This window comes from Coffea arabica, chromosome 5c (genome assembly GCF_036785885.1).
Source record: "Coffea arabica cultivar ET-39 chromosome 5c, Coffea Arabica ET-39 HiFi, whole genome shotgun sequence".
NCBI classification, from domain to species: Eukaryota; Viridiplantae; Streptophyta; class Magnoliopsida; order Gentianales; family Rubiaceae; genus Coffea; species Coffea arabica.
In genome coordinates, this window is record NC_092319.1 from 43641795 (window position 1) to 43654721 (window position 12927).

General features: G+C 37.9%; 1 protein-coding gene across 1 annotated transcript; it reads right to left on the reverse strand.

Moving 5' to 3' along the window:
- Positions 1 to 10991: 10991 nt before the first annotated feature.
- On the reverse strand, positions 10992 to 11777 carry LOC140007371 (uncharacterized). The gene has a single exon (XM_072050121.1). It carries the CDS (start codon positions 11775 to 11777, stop codon positions 10992 to 10994), a length of 786 nt encoding a protein of 261 aa, XP_071906222.1.
- Positions 11778 to 12927: the final 1150 nt, after the last annotated feature.

Here is a 12927-nt window from a genome sequence, read left to right on the forward strand (position 1 = left end):
AAATAGGTAATGAAAATCCTAAATTAACGTCCTAAAATTACTTTAGAACAAAAAAAATTATTTTTTTTTGTTTGAAATTTCAATACCACTTTAGCTATATCCAACCCACAGGTAGTCAAGTTCCTTAATCACCACCTTACTGAGGAGACCTTAATCTACTAACTGAGGTTAAGACCCGACCGTTATAGGTCCTGGGCTTAAATTTTCTTTCCTCCTACACGCTTCTTAAAATCTCACCCCTCCTGTACTTATATAAAAAAAAAAAGAAAGTTCCTCAATTGTCATCAGTGACACTTGGTCACATCACCATAAAAAAAAAAAAATGCCAACCTCTTTTTGTATCTAGACACTCGATCCCCCAAACCTCAACTCATGATGTAGGAGAGACTTTTGTTTTATTTTATCTTATTATTGTATTTGGCATAAATGAAGCTTGAGGGTTACTAGGTCATTTGCTATAGGGAGGGGAGGTGGCATGTAATACTAAAAATTCTAAGGTTGCTAGGTGAAATTGTTAAAAACTTGAGGGGAGGTTTCTAAAACTATCCATAAACTCAACTAAACTAATAATTGGACTTTTATATATCCAAAATGAGGGCAGAACCTTAGTTTAACTATTACCCTAAACGTTATTAAACTAATAATTGGACTTTTATATATCCAAAATGAGGGCAGACCCTTAATTAAACAATCTTAATAATTCTATTTATGAGATATTATTGGAGCTAAACTTCGTAAAGAAAGTTTTCACCTAACACATCAAATCATGATATTCCCACAGCTAGTGCAACAAATTAGAGGAGTTCCAGCTCTATTATTGGCTACAACTATTAACTTGAAGTCATGTGTAATAAGTAAAAGGACGTGAAGATGAAAAATGATGATAGCTTAACCAAAAGGGAAAGGACTGTATAACCCTACTTCGTGACCTCTGGATCCAACTTACCATAAGGGGGTTGTAGACAGTTTGTTGTTGAAACGACATGATGGGATCTCTCCTAAGGCTTGTGTACAGGAACGAGTTGTAAAGCATGACCTTGACTGACCATTTTACTGCTTTCTTTTGCTTGGGATCCCGCGCAGATTGGAACTGCGCTGATGGACTCCTTATACAGCAACCTCTCATCAGACCAAATGTACAATTTCTTCTGCTGTCAAAATAAAAATTTTTGTTGTTACTTAGACCCAAAAACAAAAACAAAAAAAATTTTTTTTTTGGTAACGTTTTTCTTATCATTAAGCTTCTGAAAAATATCAAGTTCGTGCTCTTAATTAAAGCTAGTTCTTTGGATTGTGGACCTTCTGAATTATGTTTACAGGATTCTGAGCAATTGAACTTCCTTAATGTCATTAGTTTGAGATTTTTATTGAATTCTTGCATCCTTAAAATGTTAATATGTTTTCTTTGACTACAAAATGTTAAAATGCCATTTACTTGTTCCGTCTTTCTTCTTAAACTAGATATCTTTTAGATCTCCTCAGTTAGCCCTTTTGATGATATGACAAATGTTTTACCAATTTCCTATACGTTTTTGTAAATATATGTGCTTTGAACATAAAAGCAGTTCTCAGATACTGTTATGCGGCTGAAGATCAATGAATCTTCTTTGCATTATAGCTTGTGTTTGTTAAAGAAATTACACCATACTTGCAGCCCTTGACGTCTGTAATTTGATTTCAGTGTACTACAATGTATGCATTACAAGAAAAAAAATAAAAAAAGCTTACAAGAAAAAATAAAGCAGTGTTCGAACTTTGAATAACAATTCCAGTGCAGAATTGCATACAAATAGGCATTCATGCTTGTAAATGGTCAAGATTCAATTTTATGAATGAGGACGAAAGTCTATTAGTGATATTTGGATCATATGTATGTTATAGTAAATCATTTTCCTTATGTCTTTTTCATTTCTTAAATATGATAATAGATGCCTCACCAATTTGAAATTGGCTATTCCTTGAAAGTAAAGTATCTCAGTCAGGTTCACTTTCGTAACTAGCTAGCTAGAGCTAGCAAGTGAAAGATCAAATATTTCTTTCACTGAAAAGTTTGAATCTCCAATATTGACCAAAAGGCAAGGCGATGGCTATTTAACTCATGATCTCAATAAGGCTCTAGCCTCCAGTTATGGATTGCCACCCTAGCTAGTTAATCTTCAGTTAATTACACATACTCCAGTTTACACAAAAGAAACCGAAGGAAGAAAAGAATAACAGGTCCTAGTCGTATATAATATCGCAGGTCCAATTAATGTATTGGTATGTCATATTGTAGCAAAACCTCATTTGTGGGGAAGCCTCCTGTTGGCTTCTCTCTTGTTGTCTTCTATTGCTGCTTATTTTAACCTTTTTCTTAATTTCTTTCAAGTGAATAATTCATTTTGGTAAACGTATGATATCTTTCCTTGTTCTGCATCAAAATAAATATATCCGAGAAAAAGATTAGTCATATGAAATCTTGGCCCTAGGAATGAATATTAGTCAGCCAATAACAGATGTACGAGGAAATAAAATGATTAGAAAAACAAGCAAAATTTGGTGTCAATAACCTCCTGTGCGTGCAGATAGTTAATTAGCATGATAAATTAGGGTAATGTCATTTGAACAGATCGCTAACTACTTGTACAACTTCATAACAACTGTATGATATTCCGACACTGTTCATTCATGTGGATTTCATATATGATAATTATGTTTCTAGTAAGAAATTTTACAAGTAATTAACCGTATCTTACAAATTATTAGTAAGATGTTATACCACCCAAGTTAGTTATCCGTGTCTTGCAACCTAGCTACTAGTTAGATGTTATACCATAACGTACATCCAAGTTATTTCTGATTATACTAATTAATAACCTTTTCTGTCCCTTGCCTAATAAATTGTCTTGGGTCGTTTTGTATAATCGTCACCTAGCTAAAGTAATTGACAAGGAAAGGTATACATACTGAAGACAAGAAATTTGATTTCATGTCGTAGGACAACTTAGCCAGTGCCATAGCCAAGTGTACGGTGATAGCTAGGAAATTAATGCTTTAGATATACTGTCCATGTCCTTCACAAAAAACAAAAACAAAAAAAAGAAAAGAAAAAGAGGCACTGTCCATGATGAAAACAGTGAAAATTTGTCCAGTGATCTTTGGATATTAGAATGGATTATCTTTAGCTAATCCAGGTTTTGTCCACTTTTTTTAGTGGGTGTCGACTTCATCTAGTTGGATATCACAATATTCCTAAAATAATTTTTTTTGTATATATATATATATATACTAACCCTAAGGTACAATAATTCTTGCATAAACTACAATAATATATTATTTCTCGAATTAAGCTATAACAGTTACGTGAGGCTGACTTGATTAAGCATTAATGCTTCTCGGGGCAAAGCCTTATTTCCTATGCCAGGTGAAGATTAATTTCTTCAGATTCGGACATAAAAATAATTACAGATCGAACGGCCATATGCGATTCTTTCAGCTCTATATCCTACGTGGGACCGTTCAGATTGGTCACCTGTCAAATGCCAACAACTTGACGTGTACCCTAGGTTCTCTACTCCTACAAAAGTTCAAATCATGGCTAATAAGAATCTAGTGTGCAAAATCAACCAGATTTGGCTTCCAGCAAATTAGCACAATTGTTAGAGGTAATTATCATTCCAATAGGGTGATCTTTCTATGTAAAAACTGATTGACGAGATCAATGATATGTAATTATTCAATCACTTCACTAAATATGTTCTTCCAGTTTTAGATTCAAATCTGGGTTGCCTGGTCTAATTACATGTTAGTAATCTTCCCACCATTTTAGTTTGTAATAATGTCGAATTGTAAGGTTTTTTTTTTTTTTTAAATATTGATCCCACTATTGTAGTCTGTAATAGAGATATCAAAATAGATGATTTGGGTGGATTTGATCGGATTATAATTGAATAACGGGTATAATTGCATTAATCCGTCTATACCTATCTAATAAATCGGTCAAAATAGATCAACTAATTTACAACCATTTAATAAATGGGAACAGGTATATCTAATTACCCATTTATAACCTGCTTCAAATTCTACTTATTTTCTTTTATTCTTTTGCATATTGTTTGACAAGAATTAACAATATTTTATTCTAATTAAAATATTAAGAAATTCAATTGTATCCTTTCAATACTCACCAAAAAATGAATTTAAATATATAATTATTTTTAAATGAATATAAATGAGTGAGACAATCGAGTCGATTTACTACCCATCAATTAAATGGATCTAATTGAGTCACTCATTTAAACTCATGCTCAAATCCACTTATTAATGAACAAGTTTGGAGAGGTCAATACAAATACACTGTGATTAACGCCTCTAGTTTGTAAGACGTTTAGAACCCAATTAGTGTCAAGTCACCATGATCGTTTTAAACAAGTGATTTGTTAGGAAACAAACTAATACATTTCTAATTTGGCCCTAAAAAAGAAATGGTCTGAGATCGATGTCGGGATCTTTGTACTGTTTTAATATTTTTAGCAGAGACACGTCTATGGTGAAAAACCAAAAGAATTGGGAAAAGTTTTCATAGTTTTCTCATTGCCATCTGCTCTATATATACAAGTACAATGTGCACCTCAGACTCCCGTGACTTCAGCCCCAATTTACCTAATTATGTGCAATTACCAATACTACCAAATATAGATAGATACTATTAACACAAGATACCCAAAACTGCAGTCGAGACTACAGCCCAGCCACAAAGTATATACACTAATACCCCCCCTCAAGTTGGAGCATGAAGATCGGAAATGCCCAACTTGCAAAGAATGTCATCAAACGAACGTTTGCCAAGAGCCTTGGTTAGGATATCAGCGAGTTGGTGAGACGAGGATACAAATTGGGGAAGAATGATACCACGACGAATCTCATCACGAACAAAGTGACAATCAACCTCGATGTGCTTGGTGCGTTCATGAAACACAGGGTTGTGAGCAAGATGAAGAGCGGACTGGCTATCACAATAAATCCGCATAGGAGATGAGTGAGGGACGCCAAGAAAAGCTAACAAACCCTTGAGCCATTTCAATTCACAAGTCGTAGAAGCCAAAGATCGATACTGTGAGAACCCGTAATTTTCATTTTCTAAGTTTTATTATTTTTCATGACTTGTTTTCTGCATTTTCGTGATTCGAAAATTTTTCTAGATAAATTTAAGGAGCAGATATAATTTTTAGATGATTTTTCTAGTATCAAATAGATTTTGAGAAATTAAGAGCAGATACCGGACGTGGGACCCACTAGTGCGATAAGTCCTGAAAAATTCGGCCAACTAAATTAAGTTTTGAATACTGGAATTAATTTATCGGGTGTTAAGAGATAAGTAGAGAGTGCTAAGTGAATTGATATAAGGGAGACAAGGTAGGTGAGCATTTAATTAAAGGTGACAAGTGTCACCATTTGATTGGGCTACCTTAAGACTTTCTTACCATTGACTTAAATAACCAAAAATGACCCAAAAATCATCAAAATTCCTCCAAGGGTGGCCGACTTTCTTGAAGCTCAAAGGAAAGAAAACTCTTCACAATTTTGGTCTCCAATCTTGCTCAATCTCTCAAATCAACCGATTAATCTTCCAATTGTTCCATAAAACTCCTCCACTTAGTGATTTTGAGGTGATTGGTGAAGTTATTTGGAAAGTTAAGGTGGTCCATAGCTCTCTTTCTCTTGTTTTAAAGGTAAGTTGTGAAGAACCACCCTCCTTCTTTAATTGATGCTCAAATCATACTTAGTGGAAGTAGAAGATGCAAATTTATGGATTAATTCTTGATTTGTGGTTGAATTGATGACTTTTTATTATTTTTGGGGAATTTTCTGTTTTAATTCAAGCATGATGGTGTGGCTATCTATGATGTATGGAAATGGTCTTTAATGACTTAAGGAGGTGGGAAAAGTGATTAATTGCAACCAATTTCTGTTTTGGAAGAAAATTGGAAAATCTAGGGTTCTTAAGGGTATATTCTGTCCGAATTTTTAGGTACTAGATAGAGGCCGAATTGGCCTTAGATCAAAACATGAAAGTTGTAGGGAATGACATTTTAAAGGTGCATACAGAATTTCAGGTCAATCGGAGTTGTGTGGAGTGAGATATGTCGATTTTACTATTGCTGATCTGGGTTGCTCAGAATGTGAAAACTGCGCTTGTAATCGTTTGTTTTGACTGGAATTGGTTTGGATTTTGAAGTTGGTGTCTTCTGATGAAATATATCTGGATGTCTTAGCTAACATATGCCTTTAGAATTTCGGCATTTGGACCTGTATAGACTGAGTTATAGTAATTACAGCATTATATGATTTGTAAACCTGTTTTTAGTGTTTCCGGTTGAGTATTTGGCACATTTGACCTAGTTGTGCTAGGATTTAGACTGAGTGACCTTCTACATTGTTGTAGCCCTATCTTTTAGCTTCGAGATGGTGGGTCTTGTACCCTCATCCGATACTCGTAGTGGAATTTGTGCTATTACCGCAAAATGACGTCAAAACTGTATTTTTCCGGGCCAATGCTAGTTACATTTCCGAAATTTCTGGTTTCCTCTATTGTTTGTAAATGTTTATGGAACCTTATTGGGGTCATGTTTGGCCTTAGTTTATGACTCGTTATCGAGTCTCATTGTATTTGTTTGCATGTTTTTAGGGCGTGACGGTGGTGCACAACGTTCTTTTGACTAAAGTGTTTGAAACCACATTGTGCTAGCTTGGTGAGTGTACTACTCACTTATGTGCTATTACATGGCTTTGATCTTTGTACTTGAGATGTTGAATGTTGATTGATCCAAGTGAGAGTGTACTTTATCACTTTCACTTATTGTTTCGCATGTTATTGGAAAGTTATATAAAATGTTATATGAAATGTTATATGAAATGAAATACATGACTTCAAATATTATCCATGAGCTCAACCCCATTGGTTATTGATTGAATCGAGCCGGCGAGGGTTTGGTCGTGCCAATTAATGTGCCTTGGGGCAACATCATAGGGAATCTTGTAGTATGAGAGACTCTTGATTCCGGTTTACTCGAGTAATACCACAATGCAAGTGTTTGGATTTCGGGCCCGATTGAGGAATGTTAGGAGGAAGGGAATGGAAGTTAAGAGGAGTCTACGGTTGGTTACCTTTCAGACATTGACGGAGAGTCAATGAGATCTGATCAAGAATTCAAACGAGGAAAAGGGCTATTGAGAGCCACCCGTATCCTTTTATCCTCATTATTAATGTATGGCTTTATTTATTTTGGTAAATTGGACTGTTAAACTTGATGTATCCATGAACTTGGTTGCTTGAGTTGTATTCTCACTGGGCAATTAGCTCACCCCGTTCCTTTTGTTTTCCTTACAGGATTATGACTCTTTTGGAATGAATTTTGATAAATGGTTGCCGAATGAACTAGATGAATGACTCTTTTGTATTGTATATAAAATGGGACCCTAAATGTATCATTAGGGCCATTTTCACTTTTGTTTTGGCAAACCATATATGTAGTGACTTTTGTATCACTTTTAAATGTCATTTTTGGTTTGTAAAGGCTAAATGTTATGTGGTATATGTAATTCGATGTTTGGTTGGGTTCGGACGAGTCGGTTACTATTCATGGCCGACTCCGGATTTCATTTTCTTTTATTTTGGGTTATTTTGCCCTTTTGCCTTATTTGCGCTCATTATAAGTTCCGGAACGTGAAAGATCGCTCTATACTGCACCGTTAGTCCTGGCGAGAGTTGGGCAGGCAGTCCGCTAACCTCTTTGGTTCGCCTTAGGGGAAGGTGGGGCTGTCACGGGTACTCTGCCTCAGCCGAAAATCGAGAGACGGTATGCTGTTTTTTCGTTTGCCAGGAAATTGGAGAATCCCCAAGAAAGGCAAAATATGCCGTCAAAGAACGTCGAGTCAAGGGGCAACTCGCCCAATCCGCATCACAATAAGCCGTAAGATGAAGAGAGGAATCAGAACGTAGCAAAAGACCTTGCCCAAGATGAAGTTTTAAGAAATGAACAACCCGAAGGGCCGCCTCCCGATGACTATGCCGTGGCTCCTGCAGAAATTGTGCCAAGATATGTACACAGTAAGACAATTCAGGGCGAGTAATCGTCAGGTAGATAAGACCACCAACAAGACGCCGATAAGGCATAGAGTCAGGAAGGGGCTCGTCCTTAGCTAAAGCAAGGTGATGATTTTGCTTCATTGGTGTGCCGGCAGGTTTAGCACCTAACAAACCGGTCTCAGAAATAATATCGAGAGCATACTTTCTCTGACAAAGAAAAATTCCAGTCGAATTTCGCGCTACTTCAAGACCAAGGAAGTACTTCAATTTACCAAGGTCTTTCATGTGGAAACAATCATTCAAATAAGTTTTAAACGCATGAATGGCATCACTATCATTCCCACCTATCACTAGATCATCCACATAGACCAAATGGTCAACTGAACTTTGCCACACCGAAACGTGAACAAAGAATAGTCTGAGCCAGATTGCTGAAATCCATATTGAACCAGAGCCGCAGCCAGCTTGGCAAACCAACACCGCGGTGCCTGGCGCAGCCCGTAGAGAGACTTGCGCAGACGACACACTTTATCCGCTCCAGGTGCGGTAAAACCTGGTGGAAAACGCATATAAACTTCCTCCTCAAGGTCGCCATGCAAAAATGCATTGTGCACATCCATCTGATGCAATTCCTACCCACGGATCGCTGCTACTGCCAAGAAGGTACGAACCGTGACCATCTTCGCAGTAGGTGCAAACGTCTCAGTATAATCAAGACCCCCGATCTGATGATTCCCAAAAACAACCAACCGTGCCTTGTATCGCTCGATTGTTCCGTCTGCATGATACTTGATTTTGTAGACCCATTTACTACCAAGAGCCTTCTTTCCCATAGGCAAAGTAGAAACTGTCCATGTCCCATTATTCCCTAGAGCCTCAACCTCCTTTCTCATTGCCTCACGCCAACATGAATGCTGCATTGCCTCTTTAAAATTGGTTGGTTCAATCCCTGTAGTTACTGCAGCCGCGAATCGACGATGCGACAGAGAAAATTTAGCACAATTCACATAATTTGCGATGGGGTAGGGCGTACCTGAGAATGCCAAGGAAGAGGAAGGAGAGCTTGAGGAACGGATCGTAGCTGTATGCAACACATAATCATGCAAACGAACTGAAGGTTGTCGCGCTCGTTTGCCGCGACCAAGATCCTCCGCTGTACCTGTAACCTCTGCAACTTCAGGTATTGGTACGGTCCCATCTGCTGTCACACCCTCTTCCACGGACTGTCCGTCATATTCAGAGACTGGGGGAGGTGCCTCAATCTCAGGCACGTCCTCCAATATAGTAGGTTCAATGACAGTAGGCAGAGGATCTGGATGTGCTGACCTTGCGAAGTCCGTATGGGCAAAAGGAAACACGTGCTCAACAAACTCAACATCTCGACTTTCAAAGCAAACCTTCCTATCTAGATCATACACCCTCCACCCTTTTTTACCATATGGATAACCCATGAATATGCACTTATGACTTCGACTTGCAAACTTATCCTTTTCCCGATTAATGTTCTTAGCATAGCATAGGCATCCAAATACTCTAAGATGAGAAATAAATGGAGGACTTCCAAACAAAATTTCATATGGAGTTTTTCCACCCAAAACCAACGATAGAGTACGATTGATTAAATATCCTGCAGTGAGAATGCATTCTCCCCAAAATTGAATAGGTAAGTTAGCCTGAAAACGAAGCGCCCTACCAACATTCAAAATGTGTCGATGTTTCCTCTCAACTCTTCCATTTTGTTAGGGTGTCCCAACCATGGAAGTCTGATGAATAATGCCACACTCCTTAAAATAATCACCTAAACAAGTAAACTCTGTACCATTGTCACTGCGTATAATTTTGACATGTTTATTAAATTTTCTCTTAGTCATAGCCAAAAAATTCTTAACAACATATGGGACCTCATGTTTCCCTTTTAACAAATAAACCCATACACCACGAGAACAATCATCAACAATAGTCAAAAAATAGGTAGCACCACAAAAACTAGCCTCTCGATAAGCTCCCCACAAATCACAATGAATTAATTCAAAGATATCACTAGCTTTACGGTCACTAATAGGAAAAGGAATAAGAGTTTGTTTTGCCCGGAAACACACGTCACAAGGTTCATGAACACCTTTATTTATCTCTATACTACCATCTATTATAGGGAGCTTTTCTATGACTCGCACAGAGGGATGTCCCAACCTTTTATGCCACAAATCCATATTCTTGACTGTAGCGGCTCCATGAGCACTGACCAGAGGCTCCCCTCGTGCGACATACAGCCCCTCAAGCTCTTCACCCACTCCAATCAGCATCCTCGAAGTGCGGTCCTAGACAACACATAAACGATCAGTGAATTTCAAGATATAAACTTTGTCACGGGCTAATTTTGAAACAGATATCAAATTGCATCACATTTCAGGAACATATAAAACACCCTTGAGAGATAATTTTCCTACAAGAACTGTTCCTTCTCCTGTTGCCATAATGTATTCACCATTTGGCATTTTCACGGGACAAGGAGGTATTCCTTGAAGCTCTACAAATGCAGTTTCCTCTCCCGTCATATGATGCGAAGCACCTGTGTTGAACAACCATTGTAAATATGTCTTACCATTAAGCCGTGGCTGAGCAACTGATGTATTATTCGTGTGAGTGTTCCAGAGAGACTTCAAAGTCTCCTAATCAGCTTTGCTCAAGTTCTCCAATCCAGCTTTATCAGAATCATCAAGTGGTCTCCCATGGGAAACATTAGCAGCCGCCTGTACTACCCCTTGTGTAACATGAGCCCGTGCTACTCCACCACGACCACGCCCCTGGTTACCACATCCTTTACCTCTTCCTTGAGTCGAATTTCCTGGCCACCAGTCATGATAGCCATGAAGACGAAAACATGTGTCCATGCTATGTCTCGGTTTCTGGCAGTGAGAGCAAACTACTCCATCGTCTTTTCGGTCCCCCCTGAATTCCGAGGGCCTAGGCTGACTATTTTCATGGCAAAGCTCACCGGATCAGACCGATTGGGAGCTGCTCGCATCATTACCTGCACTTGTTCTTGCTCTGTAACTTGAGAATAAACCCTATGAAGGTTTGGAAGAGGGTCTGAAGCGATGATGTTGGAACGAACATTACTATAAGATGATTCATCAAGCCCCATGAGGAATTGATGCACTCGCTCTTCCTCTTGACGCTGTTGAAGCCGTGTAACGAAATTACACTTGCATCCATTACAAGAACAAGTAGGCATAGGATCGTAATCATTCAAATCATCCCACAGTTTCTTGAGTCGACCATAATAAGCCATGATCGAATCCCCGTTTTGTTTGCAATTTGCAACCTCCGTTTTCAATTGATGAACTCGCACGCCATTACGAACAGAGAATCGCTGCTGGATATCATCCCATAATTCCTTTGCCGTTTCCTTGTATGAAATCGTGGAACGCAAGCCTGGTTCGATAGTGTTAGAAATCCATGACACAATCATGGAGTTCACTGTCCACCAATCATCAATTTCATCTGAGTTCTGGTTCGGCTCCTTAATGGTGCCATCAATGAAACCTTGTTTCTTTTTTGCCCTCAACGAAATCCTCATGGCCTTAGCCCATTCTTCATAATTTGGTCCTTTGAATTGCGTCTGCGTAATTAAATTGCCTGGGTTGTCATTCGCGCTCAATAAGAACGGCGAATTGGTCTTCAAACTTGAAACTTTTTGATCTGTCATCGTCCTAGGATTTATAGTTTAGGGGTTCGGTATTGTTTTCAGAGCCAGAAGGCTCTGATACCATGAAAAACCAAAAGAATTGGGAAAAGTTTTCATAGTTTTCTCATTGCCATCTGCTCTATATATACAAGTACAATGTACACCTCAGACTCCCGTGACTTCAGCCCCAATTTACCTAATTATGTGCAATTACCAATACTACCAAATATAGATAGATACTATAAACACAAGATACCCAAAACTGCAGCCGAGACTACAGCTCAGCCACCAAGTATATACACTAATATATGGTCTCATTAATTAACCAAACAAGTGAAATATTTCTGATTTTTTTTTTTGGTTACAAAAAATTTGGGCGGGTTTAGTTCCAATAGCTACTAAGGTTAAGGCATACCTCCAGGATTACAAGCCATTTATAAGGGTTCTTATAAATCACCCACCAATACAGTTCTTTCTTTAGTAATAGAATTTAAACGCATGATTTTTGTGAGGAAATGGTTCTTACAAATCACCCACTAATATAGTTCTTGCATCAGTAACATAATTCAAACACATGATTTTTAGTGAGAAAATGATTCGTCCCTACCAACTTGTGTTGAAGTTGGTGAAACATTTCTTGTTCTCAGAACACGAGCAATGGATGCATAATTATACAAAAATTTTGTATCCCACAACTAAGGAAAGTTATATCAGATTATCTATGTTAGGAGTATTCTGAATTCTATAGACAGATCACTGCATGCAGACATGCATTCCTGCTTCCAGAAACCTGACACTAATAAAAGCTTGAATTGGAGAGACAGTCTCCAGTATATAGCAGTATCTTACCATCCCCAGTTTCCAAATGTCCTAATAGTGGGCATTATGTGGGCAATGTTCCAGTTACGCCTGAAAGGGACAGCCATTTAACAGCAGCACGAAATATCCTGAGCCTTGATTCAATCGTTAATCTTCCACTAATTAATAATTACTGCATTATAATACTCATTGCACAAGCGTCTACATGCTTAACTTTACTACTTTAACTGCAAATCACAATAATAACGTTTTTCAGCCATTGTGCAGTGAACTAGAGAAGGGTTGTCATATTTACATCTCTCACGAATAATCAAAGCTAGTGACTGATTCTGCTGCTTCACATTTGTGAGTA